Here is a 25,900-nt window from a genome sequence, read left to right as displayed (position 1 = left end):
TTTATTATAATTATATTAACTAAAATGAATTAATTAATCTTTTAATATAATTCCTTAACTTAAATTTAAGTAACAAGGCTGAAAGAAATGACACATGTCTAAAAAGTAATGTGACCTACGGTCAATAGATCATAATTTTGATAAGCCTATAATAACAGTATTTTGGGAGAACTTTTCATAATGCTTCTCATAGTGTTAAAAATGTTTGTGTCTCCTGGTGCACATTGATCGTTTAAGGCAGTGATTCCCAACAAGGGGTTAGGGGTACGTATACCACCAGAGGTACGCAAGCACACTGCAGGGGGTATGTGGAAAAATTAACAAATGTGTGCAGCATAGTCACATAGAGCATGAGTGAAGGGGTACTCATGGTATGACAAAAAGGCTTAAGGGGTACGCACGTCAAAAGCAGTTGGGAAACAGTGGTTTAAGGCAGTGGTTTTCAAAGTGGGGGCCGCCAGGGGGGCCTCAGAAAATTGGAGTGAAGATAAGAAAAAAATAAAAAAATAGAATTCAATTTTTTTTAAACATCATTATAAAAAATTGTCACTTTTTTTTTTTCAATCAGTATTGTAAAATACAATTTATAATAATATATCATATCAAAATGTTATTTGCCATGCTTGTCTTTCTGATTGGCTGCCAGTCAAAACATCGTAGACCTGGCAGTTTGCGCCTGTTCTGAAGCTGCTCTGCTCCTCAAGCTAGCGTGTAGGTAGCTTAGCCAAAATGGACAGATTTTTAACTTGGAAGAGACCGAAAGAACTGACCGACTAAAATCAGAAAGTACGAGGCAGCATACATTAAGTTTGGCTTTACAGCCATACAGAAAAATGGCCACGATTGCCCGAAATGCGTCCTCTGTCTGGAGACCCTCTCAAATGAATGTTTAAAACCTTCGAAACTTCAGCGTCACTTGATACAAAAACATCCGTCAGAGTCCGAAAAAACGGTTGACTTCTTCAGACGTAAAGAAGAGCATTTAGTCCGGCTGCATTCACACGGCGAGCTACTGTCCGTGATTAAAAGAAATAAAATACGTTCTAAAAGTTGATGTTTCTTTACATATTTTGTATTGTCTGTGGTTTGCAAAGGGGGTCCCCGGCCAGAAGCTAATACTGTTTGGGGGGCCTTGGCATGGAAAAGTTTGGGAACCCCTGGTTTAAGGGACCAAAAGAAAAACACGCTGTCACAGCGCACTTAATTTTTTCCCCTTCAATACCTGGTGGTGGCCTGGTCTTGGTTAAAAATGCCCGGCCTGAAAAATTTCCCCAGTCCAGCCCTGATTATTAGGCTGTTATAGTTGGGACATCATTTAATCATTCATATTGCAATGCAGGGATCTTTTTCACACACAGTATTTCACTTCTGATAGCAAAATGGATTTATATGTGTTGTCTGGGTCTAGGTACAGATGCAGCTCATCCACAGCAGCGTACTTATGGCTTTAGAGTCTTTTACATTTTTCTTCACAAGTGCTTTCAGTGCAACACAAATGCATCTGCGTGAGCCTTAACAAGAGGCCATGCTGACTGGCAGAAAGTAACCTGAGGATGCAGAGGCACATTTTTGGTTACAGCAGCGTGACAGTCAGAACTTCCTGTTGTGCAGCGCTGCAACCTGCCGCAGTGAGTGTCTTTGGTCTGAGCTCAGTCTGGTTTTGCTGCTCACCTCCTCCCACTGAAGACCACTGTGGCCGCTCACCTGAGAGGCAGGAGATGATCACATGCAGATGACAATTGCGGGTCAAATAAGAAATAGAGGGTGTTGAATATATCATACAATAATAAGCCAAGGGTGTTCTCACCATATTGTTGACATCCACCATCACTTGGCTCGCTCTGTCCAGGTGAATGTTTAAGACGGTGGTTTCCACCCAGGCATTATCTGTGTTCCTGCTGTCATCCATGTAGCCTTCAAACACCTGAAACGCAGGAACACGGCATCATCAAGTCAGACTCAACTACTACAAGTTCAGTGAGAAAAGTATTTTTAAATGAATCCTCATCTCTAAGCAGTAGTCAAACTAAACGAATGATGTTGGATTACAAGTCTGATCCCTCACGAAAGCCAGTGTGTCCTGTAAAAGTATCTTTAAAGCAAAGCCCAGAGTAGCTTAGGTCATTAAGCTACTCATAGGTCATTAAGCTACTGTACCAACTTCAGTGGTGGAAGATTTTTGCCTTCTGTTGGGATCAGAACGAGACATATCTGAGAGGAGGTCTGCTTTCTGGTGCACTTTACTTATTATTCTTCACTGATTCCTACTGCACTTGCTATCAAGAGAACCCTGTAGGTCTTCATGAGCTAGGACACATAATACATGTGAACATTTTTTATTTCGGTTCTACACACAGTTTTATACATCTGTCTTCCTTTTACTGCTTTATCTAAATGGTTTTAATGTTGATACTTGTGCTTCTTTGAATTTGCACATCACTTCTAGTCCTGCGTTTTGTATTTATCATGCATTTGCCTGCCTTTAAAGCTCGACTCTAAAGAAGGGAACCAAAACTTTCAAACACACCTTTGTTCCCTCTGATACGTTTGCATTTATTGTTTCATACAGCTTCTTTCCCAGGGTTCTCTTAAGAGTCGCTGGCAGCTGATCAGCGGAGTCGACGGGCCCCTGAAGGTTTAAAGGTCACAAGAGAACAGGACATTTATTTTAAGAGTGCAAAAAGTAAAAACCACCTGAGCAGAACAAACACAAGCACTCACTCCAGGTAGAACTAAGGTTCCTCGACTCTTATCCAAAACGGCCAGGTACTCCAAAACGGACCTCTCGCTGTCTCGCCAGCTGAAAGTCCAGAAAGTCTTAGATCGTGCCAAGCAAGAACAACAATGTTTTTAAATCTCTGTAAGCCAATGAGAGAACTTACCGTGTGAGCACAAGGTCTAAATTCAGGTTGGGACCGAGGCGGCTGAGTGCTCCTCGTCCTCTTATGCCCGTCCTCCCTCCCGGGTTTCTATTGATAAGAGGATCCATATCACAAATCAAGGCCTGCTTCTAAGGTTGCTGAGCGTGCTATTTGATGCCTAGTTCACCTTATATTGTATCGTACCTGTACTTATCTAAGGCTTCTGGTTCGGATCTTTTAGGAGAAAGAATAGATGAGAGATATGCAGATGTAAGGAGAGGCTTTGTAATCAGACAGTGGACACAGTCAGGAGGGTTAGTTAGTTCAACTGAAATTGTTTAAAAAAATGTTTTAATTAGTATGCCTTGGTCACTAAGGGTTATTAATTATATGCAAAATAATATTTGAGGAGGAGAAACTCCTTTTGGATTTTCTTAGTAGTAAAGGCAACCCACAATCTGACGATTGGCCCTTTGATGTCCAAACATACCCGTCCATATGGTCGCCACAGCCTTCAGAGGCATAATAAGTTGGCATGTAGCAGCTGAAGCTGACCTAGAAAAAAAAAGGGGACATGAAAACCACCTGAATCCAACAATCCTGGACAATCTTTCTGCGCAGTGATTTTTTTGAGTCCCAGCAGCTGGTGATTTGTGCAAAGTACCTCCCACTGCACTTTCTCCTCAGGCACAGGAAAGCGTGTGAGTTTGCTGTTTGGGTAGTGAAATTGACGGCAGTTCACGTGGAAACTGTCCTTTTTTTCTAAAGTGTTCCTCACAGAGTCGGGGGACTCATCTGTTACGACTGCAGCTGCAGAAAAAAGGCAAAGTGGGAGTGAACTAAAATGAGAAAAAAAACAAAGCGTCATAGACTTATGTAACAGTAATGATTAATGAGGAGTTTGATTACTGACGCAGTGTTTGTGATTCTTTTGCAGCAAACCCCTGACACTTCAGACTGTCCACAATCCACTGCAGGGCTTTGGTTGACTGGATGCCCTGATGAGGCAAAGTAAAGTGGGTCAAATACTTTTAATAGCTGCTCATGAAGATTTTTTTCAATGTAGTCATCTGCAAGTAATAGTCCACAAATACAGGAGTGCACCAAACGCCGTCATCTTTTTTTTGCATCGTGCATTTTAAAGGCACAGGTGCAACATTAGTGACAAAGAAAAATCAGGTCACAACCTGCTCCTCCAGTCTAGCCAGTCTCTTCAGCACAGCAGCAGAGCTCGATTCCTCTTCCCTCTCCAGCTGCTCGGTAATGGTGGTAACCCTCAGGAAACAAACAAGAAGAATATTTTAATATATATTTTAAGAAGATTTTAATGTTGATTTTAATGTTGATTGTTGTTGATTGTTGTTGATATTGCTCATGTTGGGGGTGGTGGGGGGGTAGTATGTGTGCAGTGTGGTTGTCGGTGTGATGTTGTGTGTGAGTTTATGAATTGAATTGATTTTATTACTGATTTTATTATGTAAAGCACTTTGTGTTGCTTTTTTCTTTAGTATGAAAGGTGCTATATAAATAAAGTTTGATTTGATTTGATTTGAATATCAGTGTCTGTTTCAAGATCACAACCGCAGCCTTAATGAAATATTAAGCAGCACTCAGGCTAATATAGCCATCTCCTGATCCCAGCTTTGTATTTAACAGACGGACAAGTCAGCAGTATGAATCTCCTCCTCCTAACCTCCCATCTGATGTGTGGGAATTAAGTTAGGAAATGTGGCAATTATTGTTAGTGTAGAAATGATCCAAGTTTATGAAAACATACAGCATCATTTTATTTCTCAGGAACTTTACAAGCTGCATATGAAAACTATTTCAGACAGTACAGTCATATTTTGGGTGTTTAGGAATGTGGCAGATGTGGTGAGGATACAAAGTACAGCAGTACTAAAACGGATAAATCCCGCAGGTTTTTTTTACTTTTGGGCTGTATCCAGGATGCGTCTCTCTGTGCTCTGGCTTTGCTCTTGCCGTGCAGACTGCAGGTATCTGTCCTTCATCAAGGTCTCCCAGGACAGCAGTTCCTCTTCCTCTATCTTTGAGAGCTTATTCTCTGAAAGACAACATCGCAATGCTTTGTATCACTGCCTTACCTAATACTGTGTGGAGTAAGCGCTTTTGCTTCAAAAGTCAAGTGTTAGCATTTTGCTAAACTCTTTCCACATATTTAGAAATGAATGACTCAGTCCTTACTGAACTCTTTGTAAATGATGGGAGGCTTGCAGAGCACCATTCTCCTCATGAAGAGGTAGACATGACTGAGGATGATGAAAGGAGGTGGGGCAGCCGGCCGACTGTGGTACTCCTTCATCAACTCGTACCTTTGAAACTTCCAGATTCGGTCCGTGTTGTCCTGAACTTCCTGGAATGTAAAGCTGTGAAGATGCACAAAGAAAAAAACCCAACAAGGCTTACTCACAGAGGCAAAAAAGGGAAAAAAAAAAAGCTAACAGTGACAAAACGTTGCATGCAGTGTGACGTGGAGGAGAACTCACTTGAAGATTGCTATGAGCAGGTTGAGCAGCAGAATGTTGGCAAAGAGCAAGTAAACACAAAGCATGATGATGGTGAGCCACTCAGGGAAGGCTGGTGTTTGGTTTTCATTCAGTACGGGACACTTGGGCTTCAGAGGATCCGTACCGTTCATGCTGCACGAGTTTATGTCGAATGCCGCATCTGTAGAAGACAAACGCTGAATCTTGGTAAAACTAGCTTTACATGTGCAGAAACGAAGGATTTTTTTCACAAGACAAAACTTTATAGTGCTTCAACTATCACAAGCGTGATACTACAACTGCATACAGCTCAACTCACAATCAAGATTTGTGGGAAAAGTCCCAAATAGGATGAGGTACGGCTCGTAGACAGCCCCGCGCACAATCCAGTCCAGCCGGTTGTCGTTGTGGATGAGAATGCCTTGTTTGGCCACGCCATACGCCACCACCCAGATACTCAGTAGAAACATGAAGAAGAACATGTCCATCATCTGGAGGACAAACAGAAAAGGATCACAAGCATGAAACACAGAGGAAACAAACACAGCTGCAACCACAGATACGTCCATTTTTTCTGACTTTTACTGGGAAAAATGATAAAACCCAAAAACTTCTGCAAGCTGGATCTGGAAACCCTTCTGGAACATATTCCATATTTTGCAGTAACAAGTTTCAGCATTTAGCCTTTTGCTGTAGGTATAATCTCCACATAAGCCAAAGGATAAAAGTGTCACACCGCGGTGAGGTGGTTTTATTTTGGGGTTGTTTTTGTCTTGTGATTTCCTGTTTTATTTTGAAGAGTAACTCTCCTCTCGTTTCAGGTCACTTGCCCTTCCTCATGTGTCACATGTTGGAGTGTCTTCCCTGATACCTGATTGTGTCCACCTGTTTCCCATTACCCTCATGTGTCTTATAGTCTGCGTCTCCCTTTGTCTTGTTGCCAGTGTGTTTCGATCTCTCGTTCATGCCAGGCCTTTTCTCATAGCTCACAGCCACAGAAATCAACCGCTATTGTAGAAGCTCATTGTTATAGCCTCCAACCTTTTTAGGAGTGTTTTTTGTTCATCGAGCCTTAGCCATAGAATATAGCCTCCAGTTTTAAGGAGTGATTTTCAGTTTAGCTTTTCTTGCAGTTCTTCTTCTTCCTCCGTGTGGAGCGATTTTTGTTATAACTTTTTGTAGTCAGTTTTTGTTTCCCTTTTGTTCAGGATTAATCTTCATAGCCCCTTTGTTTATTTCTAAATAAAACCTGTTTGAATTACGCGACCCTCTGCATCTGAGTCCTCCCATTCATTGGTCCTTGTCAAAAAGTATTGAACACGCAATCAAAAACAGACTCATTTAAAAATCAGAAGTAGAATAACTGAAGTAATTGAACCCAATCTCCTCCTGGATATTTGACAGACAAATCAAACAAAAAAAAACAAACAGCTATTTACTTTGTCTAAGAGCACCTTCAAATAAACACACTGAGCTCATTTGATCAGCAGACACCATATAAAGGACCAGGAAGACAGAGGTGACTTGGAATGAGGTCTTTTGTTCTCTGCTTTTGCTATCACACTATATCAAGCTGACTTGCTCTAGATTGGTATGTAATGCTCTCACCATCCTTCTGACTATAATGATTTTGGGTCCCAGGGTTTGACTGATAGTGAAGATGGCCATAAGACGGAGGCAGAAGACCACAAAGTCGATGCAGAGGATGATTTTACCCATATAGAACAGCTCAGTTGTCAGCCTGAAGTAGACAAACCCGGATGAGTCACAGATAATCCAGCAATTATTATTATCAAGGCATGAGGTGTTTGTCTGACACACGAAAAATTACCTGAACACAAGGCCTAAAATAAACAGGAGGATGGAGAGGACGTCTAGAATATTCCACAGGTCGTTGATGTACATCTGGGATTTCTTATGAAACCCAAAACCGTCAGGATCATAAAACAGCTGAGAAAGAAAAGACAGATTTAAAATGGGATTTCAGAAATGTGATGCATGTTTTAAATCAAATAACCCTTCACAGATGGCATACTCTGGAGCACGTGGGCAATATACAGCCCGAAGACCAGAAGCAGCATGTGGACTATCTCAATGTGATCCTTCACTGTTTTATACTGGGGAAAAAATGTGTTTTTAAAAATTTCATTAATGCCCATTGAGACGAGAGAAAACAAAGTTATTCTGCCTTTCTACCTGGTTCCAGAGAGCGTCTACATTTTGAAACAAATATAGTTTTCTCTCGTTCAGCAGCTTGCAGAATGAGGAGGCATGCCTCAAAATAGAGCAAAAAAAGTTACTCTAAATGTTGTGCTTTTTTAATAATAGATTGATTTCTTTTGCTGAGTCAATATGCCCATCCAAAAAAATAAATTGAAATCCAACCCCGGCTCCAGAGGAACAAAATGGTTGCATCAGAGGGATAAAAGCCAAATAAATGCAATCAAAGTTGCTCTTAAAAACCTGGTAAACTGAATAAAATAGGTAAAAAGTTGGAGGAATACTATACATTAGTCTATATCAACTTCATATCTGCCTCGCTTAAGCTCATACTTCACAAAAGAAACTTTGACATTCAGCAAGAAGAGTATAATCATTTCTTTATTTTGAAAATAATCAGATCTTTCCCTTCTCTTTTTCATGCCATATTTGCCATGTGTTCAAACATGTTGGCATCTATTAAAGCAAAACGTGTATGTTTTTGCCTGATTATGTTATTGTGCCGCCAAATTATTGCCAGAAGATTGTACAGGAAGTTCCAGGTACCATATCTAATACGAATCCATTGCGACAAACTTCACGCACAGCCTTTTATTCAAAGAGCAAAGTTAAAACAGTGAGCGAAACAGAACATCAACACCTCTGCTCAAAGAGGAAAGAAACTAATTGGTGCTCGCTGTTTTTCCATTCCCCTCTCTCACTCTATTCAAGATTTTGTTTCTATTTCATAAAAAAGAAAATAAATAATATTAAAAGTTAAATCTTTGAATTTTCACATGTTCTGTCTCCCTGTGCTTCTTTAGGGATACTGTTTGTATCGCTGCAGCCTCTCACCTGTCTGACCTCCTCACACACCAGAGAGAACAGCCAGATGTAGAGCAGCAGCTCTCCAGCAGAGGGTGTGGTCTGGAAGTCAATCATCAACACCACAGCAAACAGGAAGAGGAAGGCGAAGTAGGATACAATGTTAAGGTAAAACTTGACCTGTGGAGCGCTGTACAGGCCCATCAGTCTTGACCAGCAGCCCAGAGGCTTCATACGCTGCAGGCTGTGGACAGAGAGGTGGCTCAGGATGAGGAGACTTTTAAGTGGTTGTTTTCCAACTCTTGCGTTTTTTTTTTTTCTTTTTTTCACTCACCTTTGAGCAGAAATGTTTACAAAATAACAAAAATGAAAAATACAAAGGTGTTTATAAACCCATTTAAATGCAATGCCGGCGGAACACACATTTTTCAGTTTGGTATAGATGATCCAGTTAATAGTTGTGTTAAGCTGCAACTGTCCACTTACGAGCCAAAAGAATTAGTTCTAAATGTGCTTCCTGTTACTGTCTCCACCGTCTTCATCTCCACCTTCTTCTCATTTTCTTTTTGTATGAGTTCGTCACGTCTGGGGAGAATCACAGTGAGACTAGTGACCACCACTGATGAAGTATGACAAATATGCACCGTATATGACGTGAAATAAATTCACATCTTCTGTCTCATATTGCATACATTCTCATAAACTGGGCACAGGAATCTTTAAATCTATTTCTGCCACGCTGAATGTTAGGGCAACACTACTTTTACACAGAAGCAACCTGAAAACCAGAAAGCCCGTGTAGATGAGAGGGAAGAAGACGATGCAGATCAGCACTCTCCACACGGGGTTGTCCACTGAAAGCTCACCACACCAGATCTGAGTCAGAAGAGCCTGAAAGACGGGGATTGTTATCACTCCAGTGACTGTAATCTTTAAAGAGATTTGATACCAAACATTTATATCTGTGTCTTTAGCAAGTTAACTAATCAGTGGCATAAAAAAATACTTTAATGCTACTTTATGTCAATCAAATTATGTCAGTTTTTAGACATTTAATATCAAACTAATTAGATTCTGGAAATGCAAAAATGGCTTTTCCTTGTGACTTCCTCTGACTCAATGCAGACCGTTGCACTTTTTTGGGACTCAAATTACAAGACTCTTGCCTTAAACCCGAAAAAGATAAATCTGAATTTTGCGTCACCTGAACGCCTGAAAGAGCCACAAAGTTTTTATCATCAGCCTCCAGCGCCAGCCGCAGGCACGTGGTTCCGCCCCAGGAGTGTGACACACGAACCAGCAACTTCTGAGCGCGCTCTCCGTCACTGTTGTGGCACACGCTGAACACACCTGTACACGCATATACAATCACTGATCAGTTCTAACTGTCAGTAAAGCCCGTCTGCAGCATCTGTCTGTCTCGTACCGATTGCATGCTTTTCATAATGATCGGCGAGCTCGAGCATCTCCTGTGCCTGGTCTGCGTCGCTTCCTTCTTCTGCCATTTTCTTCAGGATCTTAGTGGCAGCCAGAGCAGTAGACATGCAGTCTCTACACTGTACTCATACAGATACAGCGAGAAGCAAGGTCATATACCCACATATACATATACATATACACATTACACAAAGGACTGTCAGTAGATTTAGTCTCTTCTTGTGTTTTCATCACCTGTTCCCAGGCAATTTCAGCCAGCTCCTTGTTGTTCTGGATGACAGCCCAAAGGAAAAGGTCTCTGCCTGCGTCCCTCTGGGCCTTGGCACTGTTCTGTCTGAGTGGAGCTTTTCTGAAACACTAAAATAAGTAGCCGCATGAAACTTCTAAAAAGGATCGTCATGGCAACATGAAATTTTGAAAAACTAACTACACTATTTTGCAACAGGACATGTTATGGTAGGAAAACAGTTCAACTTTTACTAACAATTAACCTTTGATTAAATCAAATGTAATTCCCCACAGACTGTTCATGATTTTAGTCAAAACAGTAAGCATGTTGGATAAATTCACTCACTGTTACTGACGTCTCCTCCATAGACGATGTGGAGGGATGATAGATGGGCCCAGTGAATTTGCCCAACAGGTGGCGCACTTCGTCAGAGACATGAGTCAATGAGATCCTTTCCCCTCCAGCACGACGACGTCTGATGCCCAACGTTCTGGGCAGCTGTTGGTAGAGCTCACACAGAGTTTCCTCCTCCTGCAGGAAATCCCTCAGTTCCACGCCATTCTCCAGCAACAGATTCACAAACTGAGGCTTGTTGCCAACCAGAGCTGAGAATAAGGCCCAGTGGAGGTCACTGGACTAGAAGATGAGAGTGAAGTGATGTCAGGGGGAAAGAAGCGATTGCACTATTGCTCTTTGTGAATAATATCATAAAACTTTTGTGATATAAGGTACAATCTTTTTTTTTTTTTTTTTTAAATCATCAGCTTATCTGACAGCTTTCATTTAGTCCAAAGTTTAGTGGTGGCACAGCATTTGTTGATACTCACATTTTCTGAGATTTTAAGCATCACTTGATTAGTATTTGTTTTCCAAAATGCAGAAGCAGTGTGTGAAAAACTGAGTCACCCCTTACTGCTTCAATATGAATTAACAGGGTGAGTAGCAGCCACGTGCTGGTGATCAAAAGCACTTGTTTAAATTATCATCAGCAAGTGTGAGCACCTCTAAAAAAGGCAAATGTTTTGGCAGTTTGCTGGTAGGATCATCCAGGTGGGTGCCAACACAATGCCAAGGAGGAAAGACATCAGCAGTGATCTTAAAACGGCAATTGCCGTTGCCCATCAATCTGGGGAAGAGTTATAAGGTCATTTCAAAACTATTTCCATCCATCAAAATTTAGTTAATAAGGTGTAGAAAAGACAACTCAAATGTCTGAACAACATCTAGATTTGGTCTAGAAGTGCTTGATCGATTTAGGGTCCATTATTACTATACATAAACTATTATCTGCAAATCTCAATGAACTGAAGCAACGTTGTAAAGAAGAATGGTCAAAGATTCTCCACAATGATGTGAGAGACTTACAGCATCATACAGAAAACAGTGGCTTCAGGTTATTGCTGTTAAAGGTGGTTCCACGACCTGCAGGACCGTGAGGTGTACTTAGCGTTTCACAAACTGCTTCTGCATTCTGACATTTTTGTTAAACATTTTTACAAAACTCAAATTAAAATGTAACATGTGAAACCTTAGAATTAAAACAGGGTCCACTTTCTTTTTTACCATTGCTGTATGTGTTCTGTGCCACACTGAGAAAACAATGATACAGCTAAAAGTAGAATTAATGGGGATGTTCATCAATATGGAAATTAAAATGTGTCACCAGTAGTTTGTCACCTCTCAGAGATGTTATGTTCCAGGAGCATAGCACTAGATATGCGCTTTTCCAAACACGTTTGGAAGTGACTCCATTACACCCATATAAAAACAACATAATGGCTTGTGAAATGCAGCTAAATTCAGATTACGCTACTTCTCTAGAGTAATGTGCAATGAGCAAACCCACCTTCCACTGGCTCTCCTCAGTGAAGATCTCAGTCTCAGCTATGTCCACTCTGTTCCAGGCTATAGCCAGCTCCAGCTGCCTCCTCCAGGACTCGATTTCCTGTGTCTCATTGCTCTTCGACGCTGAGTGGAGGATTTACAGCAGCAGATAAATGACTTTACTCTTACTTGAAACAGACTGTTGTGGATATGCCACATCTAGTCTCTCTCCCCTCTTTTACATTGATTACCCACTGATTGATCTGATGATCATTTCGACCAAAAAAATTCTGTTATCGCTTTGTCCAATCATTATATTGAAAAACATATTTAATCACTAGCTAGGACACAAGCTAATCTGTAATTTGCTAAAACTGAACCAGGTTATTTTTGGTGTGTTTTGCTCAATATATATGATATTGATTTCTAGATTTTTTTGACAAATGTATATATTTCTTAATAATCCTTTATCACTTTTACCTTGACATCACTGACAGTGATATCAGAGTTGAAACCATGATGCATTGCAATGACAGAATAATTGAGGCCATGGGAATCAAATGTTTTACTAATAAACAAAGATGGAGAAGACAGTGGATGTCTGACAGTGTTTTGATGATTCATTGGAGCCCAGTGGCGAAAAACATGAACAAAGCACACGAGCTGGACCATTCATCATAATCTAATTGGGTGAATGTCTCGTGTGATGGACTTACACTTTTGTGCACTTTGGATCAGCATTCTTCCATGCACACTATGTATTGAGCCTGGCTATAATATGTTTTAATGAGGCCGAAAAAGAAGCACTGCACGTTTCTAAGTAGATCAAATCTATCTCTCAATGTCTTGCTGTAAAAACCAGAGCACATTAAAGTCAGAAATATCACAGCTGGTCGTCGATCATAGTGCATTTCACACCACAGACCAATCTCTTAGCTTTCTGTGAGGCAACATAATACTTTATAATAGCTGTATTAGCACAAAGCTTTCCCGTCTTCAGACTTAATGCTGTGTTTGTTGCCTGTACTGCAATCAGTCAAGTCAGGCATTTATAGTTACCTTTGAGTAGTGCTTTGAGAATGGCCACATCCATATCCCCTTGATTGTCCTCGCTTACTCTAAATATGGTCAGCAAGTCAAGCATCCCGATGATGTCCTGAATCTGGAAAAGAAAGGGGACATAGGGTCAGTTGTACAAAGTGTTATTGTCATTTGGCAAGAATGGCTCCAAAAGTAGTAGTCGGTGAAAGATAAGAAGGCTGCGGGTAAAAAGAAGAACACTTTTAGGGCCAGGGAGAAACCTCGAGTAGTATTTTGTAAGTATGTATAACGAAGGCTATGGATGGGCGCAAATATCATAATTGTGTCGGGAGATGTAAAGTGGGCTTAACTCACTTATGGAACTATGCTGTGTAACATGTAAATGGGAATACGGATGCAATGTTCTCTATGCAACTTATATTAACATTATAATTGAAATACTGACGTATTTAGAATAATGTGAATGGACAGAATATTGACGTGCATGGAAACATCGTTAATGGCTCTAGTTTGAATTGAGCTGTGTGGTTGAATGTTTGTAGCTGCCATCGAAGTCAGAATAAATAAATAAATAATAGATTAATAAATATTAGGTTAAAACATACAGAGTTCATGAATACATACATTTGTAGTAACAGTAGTTTAATATTAAAAGCATCATTTCATATATTTCATGTAAATTGTTTGTTTTGATATGGGGAACAAGTCTTAATTAAGGGGGAACCAAGGTTGCTGCCGCGGGTTGACGGGTGTTACTTTTGAGGGTCGCTACCTGTAACATTCTGGACCAAGCTAGCAGGCAGACACCTTGCTGATTTCTCTGCCTAAGATCATCAATGATTAAGGAAGACTGGATAAAGTGCATTGTTCATTGAAGGACTGAAGATTTCTAATTTTCTCTCAAGGGAAAGCGGCCAATGAGGTACATTTATGTTTGTTACTGTTATGTTTGTAAGACTGTAAAGATGTAAGTGACGAATTTCTGTTGAGTCATGTAACAGTCGCGTTGTTCCTTTGATGTCTTTACGTGGGAGTAATTTGGTTTATTTGCTTTTCTGTCTGTATGTCTAACAGTTCTCACGGCACACTATCATGCTCCTTGTGTGATTAAAGCCTGTAACAAAAGAACAACTTGGTTTTCGTGATTTCGACTTGAGAGGGAATTACAGTGAGAACTCAGCCACCGCGACACGAGGGGAGAGCGTGATCAGCTGCCAGCAAGGAGCCAGCACGCGCGCCCGTCTCTCGTTGTCGGAGCTGTGAAGATGTGCGCGGTTTCGGAGGAGCCACTTGTCAAAGGACAGTAAGCAACCTGCCGGTAACCTAAGAGAGTTGTGTTGTTATGCCAAGAGAGGCACGTTTGAGCCAAGTTAATGTGAAGACGTGGAATAGCCTCTACAACTGCTAAAAGGAGGTTGAAGATTCAGTCGGACTTATTGCACAAAGCATAAGGATAAGTTTAAGGACTTGCATATTTCATTAAGGAATGCTTGCTAAGTCAGAAGTGTAACTAAAGTTTAATGTGATAACTTTCTGATTATTCTACATATTTGTTGCCTTTGCTATTTGAATGTTTATTGGTTAAGTATCAAGCAACACTAAGCAATTTTGAGAAATATTTAGTTTAAAGGAGTAGGCTACTGTGGTATTTGCCTACTCTCAGTGATTCTAAGTTTAAAGGGTGCTCTCATTTAATATTTTTCTGACATATGCCTAGTGTATCTTGCCATATAGGGCATTTAAGCTATCACTTGACATTCAGGTTGGTGTGATCTGATTTCAATATTATTACTTCATTTATTACTTGCCTATTGTTATTCGTTTTATTACTACATTGTTACTACTTTGCATTATTGATATTTTTTACATTTTACTTTCACGGAATAGTCTTTAAACACAGGCCATTAAAGGATAACAAGTTTAACTGATTTAAACATAGTTTTCCAAGGTGAAACTTGCTCTAATTTACAAGCCAATTTGATTTAACCTAACTAAGGCTATTTAAGGCTCCTTAAGGTTACTTATTAAACTCGGTTTAATTCGTAATATACTAAAATGGCTGATAAGGACATTGGAACTGAAATGCAAGACTCGGAAGTTACTCGTGAAGAAGATGAGGAGTTTGTTCACGATGAACCTTTAAGAGAAAGTCCTACAAAGGAAATCGAAGGGAATACAGAAACTGATGTTACTGAAGACAAGAGAAGAAGGAAACTTACTGAAAAGGGTCAGGAACTGCATAATGAAAAGTTAAAGAAACTTCAGCGTAATTTTAACAAAACATACGAGAAATGGAAGGTTCTTGCCAAAGAGGCTAAAAGGGCACTCTCCTTACCCGACTCAACCGACGTTCTACATGAAACCCAAATTCAAATTCACGCTGCTGACCTCAAAGTAAAGGAACACTATGAGGATGTTCGCAAACACAGTGTTCCGGACGCAGACACCCGACGTCGGATAGACACCTGTGATGCTGTATCAAAACAGCTCATTGAACGGCTACATGTTCTACAAGATGAAGACACAGATAAGCATTCATCCACTGTACAAGCACCATGGGGTAACACTGGATCAGTGTTTTCATGTAAAGAAGACCAAGTGTCCATGTTGAGCCGCACAGTCTCTGGACGTGTTTCAAAACGCTCAAGCGTGTCCTCCACAAAGAAGCAGGAGGCAGAAGCAGAGTTTGCCGCAACTAAAGCTACTTTGAAGGTTCTAGCGGAAATGGAACAGGAAGAAAAGGAGCTTGAAAGGCTTGAGGCTGAGAACAGGAGGCAACTAGCACAGCAAGAAGCTGAAAATGCTGAAAGACACAAGTTACTGGAGGAGAAGCGCAGACAGTTAAAGCGTTTGGAAGCAACTAAAAGAATGAATGCTGCAAAAGCAAGACTACAAGTCTATGAACAAGACGTAGGCTCAGATGAAGAAATATCAGATCTTCTTCATAACCATAACCTGTCAGGGCCTCCACCAAAAGCTAATGCTGTTCCAAAGTACAGTATGCCTTCACAGTCTTCCAGTAGGCTCCCTACTACCAGCTATGAAGTCCCAAGGCCTACTTCTAAAGTTGCTCGCCCCACTTGTCACGATAATAGCACAATAATGCTTGCCGAAGCAATAGCAGAGTCCATAAATACAAGCCGTCTTCCAGTGCCAGAGCCGCCGATCTTTAGCGGAGACCCAATGAGATACAAGGACTGGAAAATGTCATTCCTAACTCTGATAGGCCGGAAAAACATTCCCGTGAATGAAAGATTTACTACCTCCGCAAGTATGTCACAGGAGCTGCAAGGAAAGCAATTGAGAGTTATTTCCTGGTGGGCACTGAGAAAGCCTATGATTCCGCATGGGAAATATTAGAAGAGCGATACGGCAACTCCTTTGTGGTCGCTAAAGCTTTCCGCGACAAGCTGAATTCATGGACCAAAATTGGACCCAAAGACAGCGTTGAGCTGAGAGAATTTGCAGACTTCTTGCGAGGCTGTCAAGCAGCAATGGGTCATATTAAGAGTCTTGAAGTCCTAAACGACTGCAGTGAAAATCAAAGAATCCTCAGCAAGCTCCCTGACTGGCTCACTGCCAGGTGGAACAGAAAGGTAATGGAATTCGAAGAAGAAAAACACGACTTTCCGAGTTTCCACATCTTTGTTGACTTTGTGTCAAGAGAAGCAAAGATAGCTTGCAATCCGATGACTTCGTTTCATGCTCTGAAGAGTGGTGATGCTGAAAGAGCAAAGCCATTTAAGATTCGCAATGTTGGTGCAAAGGTGCTAGCAAGTACATCTGAAGAGAAGCCAGATGTTGACGGACAAAAGGGCGATGCTAAGGGATGCATGTTTTGTGAGAAGACAAACCATGGTATTCAGACATGTCGGAAGTTAATGGAGAAGCCTGTTAAAGAGCGAGTTAAGTATGTGCAGACAAAGAGACTGTGTTTTGCATGTTTAAGGCCAGGACACCACTCAAAGAGCTGCGAGAAGAGAAGTGTTTGCAACGTATGTAAGGGGAGGCATCCCACATGTTTGCATGAAGACCGTGCTAAGGCAGATGAAAGGGTCCAAGCTGATGGACAAAGGGAGAGTGGAAAATCCTTAAAGGGAAAGGAAAGGTCTAAAGAGCCGAAACATAGTGACACAGAGTCTACAACTACGGAAGTAACAAGTACATCTATGTCTAACCAAGTCATGCACAATGGGAACAGCACATATGCGTCCACAATAGTGCCAGTTTGGCTGTCAACAACAAGAAACCCAGATGCTGAAGTTCTGGTATACGCTCTTCTGGACAGTCAGAGCGATAGCACCTTCATCCTACAAGAAAGGGCAGAGACTCTGGATACACAGATGGAGCCTGTTCAATTAAAGCTTTCCACACTAGCATCCAAGCAGACTGTAATCCCAAGTCACAAGTTAACTGGGTTGCAAATCAGAGGGTTTTACTCCTCCAAGAAAATCCCTCTTCCCGTGACTTATTCGCGAGACTTCATCCCTGCTAGTCTAAGTCACATTCCCACACCCAAGACAGCAAGAGCATGGTCTCACTTAGAGCACCTTGCTGAAGAGATCGCTCCTCTGATAGACTGCGATGTCGGCCTGCTCATAGGGTACAATTGCTCTCAAGCCCTGTTGCCAAGAGAAATTGTTTCAGGCAAGGATGACGAGCCATTCGCAGTAAGGACAGATCTTGGCTGGAGCATAGTTGGCTGCGTCAACCCCTGTGTTGACTATGGAGATGCCATCGGAAGCAGCCACAGAATCATTGTGAAACAAGTCACACCAAGTCTACAGTCACCTAGTGACCTAACAAGTCAAGTTCAGTACATATGCAGAACCCAAGTCAAGGAAGTCATTGTTCCGACAGATGTGCTGAAAGTGCTTGAATCAGACTTCAGCGAGAGAAACGTAGAAGATGCTCATTTCTCTCAGGATGACCTTCGCTTCATCACGCAAATGGAGGAGGGCATAAAGACACAAGCGAATGGACAGCGCGAAATGCCATTGCCATTTAAAGAAGACAAGCCGTGTCTGCCTAACAATCTCAAGTGTGCAGATCATCGCCTCCGGTGTCTGAAAAGGAGATTTGAGAAGGACAAGCAGTACCACAAGGACTATGTTGCATTCATGAGCGACATCATATCCTGTGGAGATGCTGAGAAGGTCCCAAAGAGTGAACTCCAACGGGGCTCTTGCTGGTATATTCCGCACCACGGAGTCTACCACCATCAGAAACCAGGGAAGATTCGCGTGGTGTTTGACTGTTCAGCCAAGTTCGAAGGAGTGTCACTTAACGACCATCTACTCACAGGACCAGAGTTGACAAACACTTTGGTAGGCGTCCTCTGTCGATTCAGGAAGGGCCCAGTAGCCGTGATGTGCGATATTGAGCGCATGTTTCACCAGTTTCGGGTCAGAGCAGAAGATCAGGACTACCTCAGGTTCCTTTGGTGGGACAACGGGGACATCAGGACAGAGCCATCAGTTTACCGAATGAAGGTGCATCTATTCGGTGCAGCCTCGTCACCCGGCTGTGCGAAATACGGCCTCAAACACGTCGCCGGACAAGGACGAGGTCGGTTCAGTGAAGCAACAATCCACTTCATCGAAAGAAACTTTTACGTTGATGATGGCCTGATAAGTGTCTCAACTCCAGAAGAAGCCATAAAGTTGGTTGCTGAAGCCAGACAGCTCTGCAGCTCTGGAAGGTTGCGCCTCCACAAGTTTGTTTCCAATTACCAAGAGGTGCTTGCATCCCTCCCGAAAGAAGAGTGTGCAGATGCGTCAAGAAGTCAAGACCTGGCTCTGGGGGAACCCCAGATGGAGAGAGCGCTAGGTGTGAAATGGTGCATCACGTCAGACCACTTCAGCTTCAGAGTGGTGGTGGATGAACGCCCACTCTCTAGAAGAGGAGTGTTGTCGACTGTGGCCTCCATCTTCGACCCCTTAGGCTTTGTCGCTCCCTTTATTCTGATTGGGAAGCAAATACTTCAGCAAATGTGCCGTGACAAAGTCGGATGGGATGATCCTCTGCCAGACGATCTGAGACCACGGTGGGAGTCCTGGCTCCTGGACTTGAAGAACCTGGCAGACGTCAAGATTCAGCGATGTTATCTCCCATCAGAGTTCAAGCAAGTCCAAAGGTATGAACTTCATTACTTCTCCGATGCGAGCTTCCTGGGGTATGGAGAATGTACTTACCTTCGGGTAATTAGCGAAACAGGACAAATCCACTGCTCTTTAGTGATGGGCAAAGCCCGAGTGGCCCCCACTAAGGTCACAACTGTGCCAAGACTCGAGCTATCGGCAGCAGTCGTAGCTGTACGCATGAGTGACGTGCTCAGAAAGGAGCTAGAAATAGATGCTCAAGAAGTCTTTTGGACGGACTCAAAGGTCGTCCTTGGATACGTGAACAACGATGCAAGAAGATTCCACGTGTTTGTGGCAAATCGCATCCAGCGGATTAAAGACAGTACCAGACCAGATCAGTGGAGACACGTGAGCTCAGAAGACAACCCCGCCGATCATGCGTCGAGAGGCCTGCGGGCAAAGGAGCTCATTGCCTCCAACTGGTTCTCTGGTCCTGATTTTCTCTGGTGTAAAGAACTTCCTAGTGGAAATGTTGAGGTGGAAGCAGCAGAAGACCCTGAAGTATGCAACGTCTTCGTACACAAGGCTTCAGCTACAGAAGTTTCACTGCGGGATCGTTTCCTAAAGTTCTCCTGCTGGACAAGATTAGTCAAGGCCATTGGTCGTCTCATGCGACTTGCAAAGGAGCTGAAAGGTTCAATCCCAAGAACGAATGAAGCCACAAGTCTGGTGGAAAGGAGCGATGCCGAAGCTACCATCATTTGTCTTGCTCAGAAAGAAGCTTTTGCGGAAGAAATCCAAACCCTCCAACGTGGGAAGGAGCTTGTTAAGACCAATAAGTTACACAGACTGAACCCTTTCCTTGACGAACAGGGAATCCTCAGGGTGGGAGGTCGGCTGACGCGTGCTGATTTGCACCATCACATCAAGCATCCAGCTGTTTTACCTGCCAAAGGTCACATAACAAGACTGCTCATACAGCACTATCATCAACAAGTGCAACATCAAGGACGTGGCATAACAGTCAATGAGCTACGAGCCAATGGATTTTGGATACTCGGATGCAGTCATGCTGTCTCATCCTGCATTAACAAGTGTGTCAAGTGCAGAAGGTTTAGAAGGTCTACAGAGAATCAGCAAATGGCAGACTTGCCACGCGACCGCATGGAAGAAACACCTCCATTTACATATTGCGGAATAGACTGCTTCGGACCGTTCTATGTAAAAGATGGACGGAAGGAGTCTAAGCGCTACGGCCTGCTGTTTACATGCTTATGCTCTCGTGCAGTTCACATAGAGCTTCTTGAAGAGATGACCACTGACTTTTTCATCGTCGCTCTCCGTGCCTTCATAGCCATACGTGGCAATGTTCGACAACTCCGCAGCGATCAAGGCACCAATTTCGTCGGTGCAAGGCGCGAGTTCGTAGAAGCTTTGAAGGAGATGGATCAAGAACACCTTAAGATACTGGGCTGTGAGTTTGTCATGAATCCGCCGTCAGCAAGCCACATGGGCGGTGCCTGGGAAAGGCAGATTCGGACTATAAGAAGTGTACTTACGTCTATCCTGGATCAGTCCTCCAATCGACTCGATACTTCATCATTGAGGACATACTTCTATGAAGTAATGGCAATCATTAACAGTCGACCATTGACAGCTCACTTACTGAACGATCCTACGGGACCGCAGCCTCTTTCACCTAATCACATACTGACAATGAAGTCCTCTATCATTCTTCCACCACCTGGGAAGTTTGAAAGAGAAGACCTTTACCTTCGGAAGAGGTGGCGCAAGGTCCAATACTTAGCCAACGAGTTTTGGTCCAGATGGTGCAAAGAATATCTGTTGAACTTACAACCGCGTCAGAAATGGCAACGAAAGCGCAGGAACGCTAAGGTCAATGATATCGTGATCGTGCAAGATGACACTGCCCCAAGAACAGAATGGAAGTTGGCAAAGGTCACAAAGGCCTATCCTGCAGAAGATGGTTGTGTAAGGAAACTGCAACTGCTGATCAGTGATTCAACTTTGGATAAAGAAGGTAAACGCATTGGGAAGGCGCTGTACTTGGAGAGACCCATCCATAAGACGGTGACCCTGATTGAAGCAGAGTGATGCTGCCACATTTTTCTTGCAATGTGTCTTATCATCCAGTGTTAGCTTAGTTTTTAGGTTTGAGTAAAATCACAAGTGATTTGGTGGGAGTGTAGCTGCCATCGAAGTCAGAATAAATAAATAAATAATAGATTAATAAATATTAGGTTAAAACATACAGAGTTCATGAATACATACATTTGTAGTAACAGTAGTTTAATATTAAAAGCATCATTTCATATATTTCATGTAAATTGTTTGTTTTGATATGGGGAACAAGTCTTAATTAAGGGGGAACCAAGGTTGCTGCCGCGGGTTGACGGGTGTTACTTTTGAGGGTCGCTACCTGTAACATTCTGGACCAAGCTAGCAGGCAGACACCTTGCTGATTTCTCTGCCTAAGATCATCAATGATTAAGGAAGACTGGATAAAGTGCATTGTTCATTGAAGGACTGAAGATTTCTAATTTTCTCTCAAGGGAAAGCGGCCAATGAGGTACATTTATGTTTGTTACTGTTATGTTTGTAAGACTGTAAAGATGTAAGTGACGAATTTCTGTTGAGTCATGTAACAGTCGCGTTGTTCCTTTGATGTCTTTACGTGGGAGTAATTTGGTTTATTTGCTTTTCTGTCTGTATGTCTAACAGTTCTCACGGCACACTATCATGCTCCTTGTGTGATTAAAGCCTGTAACAAAAGAACAACTTGGTTTTCGTGATTTCGACTTGAGAGGGAATTACAATGTTAATATCCATTTCAAAGGATTTCACAATCTTTTTCATCACCTGGGTGGTCCTGAGGTCGCTAACTGGAAGAGAGGATAAGTATTTCCAAATGGTCAGTTTTCCCATATGACGAATGCAAACATTTCAGAATCACTGCCTTTTTAAAAAAAAATAAAGTCTGTTTAGTGAATTTTCTGTTTTATAGTCTCACTTTCATGTGCTGTCTGTAGTCCTGAATCACAAATTGAACCAGCCTGCATGTATTTAGGGTTTGGTGTAGACTGCCTTTTTCATCGGACAGCAGTCATGACTGGAACCACACTGCACCACTGCCATGTCTTGAAAAATGCAGCATGCCATAACAATTTAGCAGATGTTTTCTGAGCCCTGAGAAGTAATCTTAGTAAACCTCACCAGGTCTGATTGTTTGCAACCCTGTACTAATTTCTGACCACGTTGATCACAACTGAGATAATCAAGTGGCCTCTGTGCTCTTAAATTTGTGCATACATATGAGATCATCTGCAGAACCGGCAACTTTTATGCTAGACATCTTTGATATTGTGTGTTTTGGCTGCAGAAAAATGCTATTCAGTATACATAACTTTATATACCACTCACAACCATGGTTTGGGACATCCATCCGTTTGCCATACCTGCTTAATTCAACTGAGGGTTGCAGTGACTGAGACGTGTCAACACTATTAAATTAATTAGCTCTCTCAAGATTTCTGTTGATTTTTGGTGATATCTGTCTTCCAGCAGCATGAACACGAGGTTATTTATGCTTCAGAATGCCAACTAAAGTGAGTAGATATCCATAAGAACATTTTAATGGCTTTCTTCATGGGACCACCTGCAGGTCAGGTTTTCACTCACTCAGTGAAACACCTCCAGTATGAAAATATAAATCTAATTGCTGAGTTCTTCTGTGAGTTCACAAACCTTTTTGGTCCATTCTATAATACGTAGGTCAGGGAAGCTTTCGTACTCTTGCCCAAAAAACTTTTTCATCAGCTGGTGGATGAGATCGATGGTGACCCGGCTGATCGGCAGTCCCGACACCTGGGCGATTACATCTGCTATCCTCCCGGAGCCCTCCAAAATCACACACGGTGTGCCGTTCAGCATGGCATTGTAGATGGTCTGAGTGGAGACACAGATAGGTGTAAGAGCAGGACACAAGGATGGAAAGCTAAAAACTTCTGACTCACATTTAGCGTGCCTGGTCCTCCATCCAAAACCACACATACCACTGGGATGGTAACACCACTCTCTAGATGTTAGACAACAAAAATCGATATTAAAAGCAGGTCAGATAAAAAGAATCACCCCTGAGATGTTGTCTGTAAAAGCTTTCAGATTTTCTGCATGAATGCGTCAGCTTCTTTTAACCTTTGTGTCCAAGTCGCTTGCTGGAGATGTATTGCTCTAGTTTAGAGCGCAGTTCGATCTCCACACCGTAGCGTTCGTTGGTGCCGTCGTCCACCAGCAGGAAGTGAGTATGATTGTTGTCGAGACAGGTCAGTTTGCCCTGGCTTTTAGCGTCCATTAAATAGTGTGCAGGGAAGCAACCCTGTCGGGAAAAACACGAACATTCAGAGAGAAAATAAGTCATAAAAGGTAGTAAATTATGCAGATGATGAGGGTCTGCCACATATAAATGAAGAATATGTGTACATCCTACCTCTGGATCCACCAACTTGTCCCTGTTGTGAATCACTCCCCACGTGGCCACTCCGATGGCCACGATCTTGCCCTGCATGGAGCTGCTCAGAGTGTAATCCCTCACAGCCTGCCCCACATGCTTCATCACACCTGTGTGGGTACCACCTGTGATGATCCATGCACCTGAGAACGACACAGCATGTCCACCGTCAGGTTTCACTCTCACTTGAGAGATCATGCAGTATTACATTTATAGAGTTGATTGGAATGTGAAAACAAAAGGAGAAGAACAAGTTTAACAAATGAACCATTCAGGCCTTCAGATTTATGTTTAAATACGTTTGACCCACCAAATGGTCTGAATCTGAATGCAAGTGGTGAAAACATCAGTACTCATATACCTCATACTTTTGCAGATTTTCTGGCGAGTGATTGTTACATGTTAGGATCAAACACACATATATTTCTCTCTCCCTGGCTCACTGACCTGTCGTCTGGGCCACTTTTATGAGTCCTCTGTGAAACATGTTCTTGAGACGAGCCTTCAGGTAGAAGTTCTTGGCTCCTCCGGTCACTGAGATGAGCAGGTTGGGAGGCGAAAGTTCCCACTGTTCAGTCATTAAGTGGTACAGCGATTCAGGGCTGGTGTCTGCGGACACTCGTGCATACTGGCCATGGGCATCGCACACAAGCGCATATGGAAAAGGCACAGATGAGGACATGTATGCAGCAGGATAAAACACAGAAATGTTCTTCGTATTGAGAGCGAGAGTGGGTTCACCTTGCCCGTCTTTTGCCCCAAACCACCAAAGCTGATGTCTCCAAAAGCATCAGTGGGCACCTCACGGACATGTGTGCGTCTCTCCCACGTCTCCCCTGTGAAGTCCTCTGGCTTGATGGCTTCATGAGCAGCCTTTGAATAGCCACACTTACAGAATTCCTCTCTTGTAGAAAAACATAATTGTTAGTCATTTACACCATATGGTCAGATATGCAGTTTTGTCAGAGTTGCCTTCATCTGTCATTTCTTGTTGCCACTTCAGACAGATGGTCAACAGAAGTTCAAAACATTATAACATAGTTCTTCTCAGCCCTGAGTGGTCTTTCACGTTTCCTTATTTTAACCTGCTTTCGTCCATTTAAAAAACGAAAAAGTTCTTAGACATAGTAGATGTTGACATTTAGTAGTCAAAACTGCTTTTCTTTTTAAAAACAAAAAACAAACAAACAAAAAAACTACCATGTCACAGCTTTTTAATTATTTTTTTTAACTTTTAATCTTTTTGCTGCACATTGCAAAGACTTCTGCTTTCAGCTCTACGTTATTTCAAAGTAGACTACTGGAGACCTCTGATAATTATCATGAAAATGCCCCCCCGGCACTTTTCTCACAGTATCATTGCTTCACTGAACAGCAAAAACAAGGTCAGTTCAGAGACTGTCCAATCATCAGAGAACGGTAGCTCAGCCTACCTGAGGTCCTTTTCAAAAAAGTGACATTCCTTCTTGTAGATGTTGTTCCTGATCCAGCAGCACTGGAAGGAAGGGGAGAGGGACAGGTGTTCAGAAGCTGCACTGATCGCATGAAGAGTATGAGCCAGCTGTGAGTGTAACTCAGCCTCCCCCATCCCTGTTCAGATCAGATCTGAGTCAAGCTGCGGGCCGACAGCATGACGGGAGAGAGCAGCCACTGCAGTCGGCGCTGTGGGTGCTGGCTCGCTCTCAGCACTGCATCAATGATGTCAGAGCTGAGCGGCTGCAGAGCCGGATGCTGAAACCTGACCGAACCTCTAACTGACTGCACAGGACAGAACTGCAGTGAGGTCCCGGCTGTGAATGAAGGGTTTACTGCCGATACTGATATTATATTATATTATAGGCAAAATATGCAATGTAGTTCAGGTTTATCACAAAATAACAGAAGAATCCAAAAGTGAATACAAACAAAGTGCATCTACTTGACAATATTTCATGCTACTTTTAATCAATGTTACATTCCAGGGAAAGATGCTGTACTCACAACATTACTTGCTGTATTACTCAGTAACAGAAATAGTTACTTTGATTTTACATTCCAAACATTATTCTCAGTGTATGCAATATGACTCATTCAATTAAATATAGTACCGAGCAGTATATAAATTGGTTAAACTAGCTCCTCTTCAATAGACAACGGCATATTATTGAATAAACAAGGTTCCATTCATGTAAAAACACTTCACACTCCACGGTGTATAAAGCAAACTTTTATTTTAGATATATTTCCTGCATACTGCACTACTACGGCAGCAGAAATTCAAATGCAGTAGAGTCCTGCACTGGAGCCCTATAGGCCCGAGGGGCCCGAGGGGGCCGTCGGGCCGACGACGTAGGCCTATAATTAACTCGGGACACGGGCCGGGCCGG

At 42.4% G+C, this 25,900-nt stretch overlaps 1 protein-coding gene across 1 annotated transcript; it reads right to left on the bottom strand.

The window, feature by feature from the left end:
• Nucleotides 1-1,590: 1,590 nt before the first annotated feature.
• LOC142396185 (transient receptor potential cation channel subfamily M member 2-like) lies at nt 1,591-24,358 on the bottom strand. The gene is made up of 31 exons (XM_075478736.1): nt 24,276-24,358; nt 23,982-24,162; nt 23,514-23,677; nt 23,222-23,402; nt 23,041-23,102; nt 22,772-22,972; nt 12,942-13,044; nt 11,905-12,026; nt 10,376-10,694; nt 10,064-10,173; nt 9,819-9,948; nt 9,597-9,742; nt 9,171-9,283; nt 8,879-8,977; nt 8,423-8,654; nt 7,200-7,318; nt 6,977-7,109; nt 5,688-5,859; nt 5,369-5,549; nt 5,067-5,248; nt 4,794-4,926; nt 4,049-4,136; nt 3,775-3,859; nt 3,526-3,671; nt 3,352-3,416; nt 3,066-3,095; nt 2,883-2,969; nt 2,722-2,800; nt 2,528-2,629; nt 1,808-1,924; nt 1,591-1,704 (listed from the first exon to the last, which is right to left on the bottom strand). The coding sequence occupies exons 2-31, from the start codon at nt 24,112-24,114 to the stop codon at nt 1,591-1,593; spliced, it is 3,948 nt and encodes a 1,315-aa protein (XP_075334851.1). The 5' UTR covers nt 24,115-24,162; nt 24,276-24,358.
• Nucleotides 24,359-25,900: the final 1,542 nt, after the last annotated feature.

Source organism: Odontesthes bonariensis, chromosome 12, assembly GCF_027942865.1.
Source record: "Odontesthes bonariensis isolate fOdoBon6 chromosome 12, fOdoBon6.hap1, whole genome shotgun sequence".
NCBI classification, from domain to species: Eukaryota; Metazoa; Chordata; class Actinopteri; order Atheriniformes; family Atherinopsidae; genus Odontesthes; species Odontesthes bonariensis.
The sequence above is the reverse complement of the archived record's forward strand: the minus strand, read 5'-3'. Positions and strand labels throughout refer to the sequence as shown.

Bases quoted from the DNA above. Each gene is read 5' to 3' on its own strand.
- LOC142396185 (XM_075478736.1), bottom strand. From the start codon at position 24,114: ATGACTGAACAGTGGGAACTTTCGCCTCCCAACCTGCTCATCTCAGTG. The intron at 13,045-22,771 runs GTTTGTGAACTC...TTTCTTTTCCAG, and splicing joins TTATAGAATGGACCAAAAAG to ATTCAGGACATCATCGGGAT. The intron at 2,801-2,882 runs GTAAGTTCTCTC...CTGGACTTTCAG, and splicing joins TTAGACCTTGTGCTCACACG to CTGGCGAGACAGCGAGAGGT.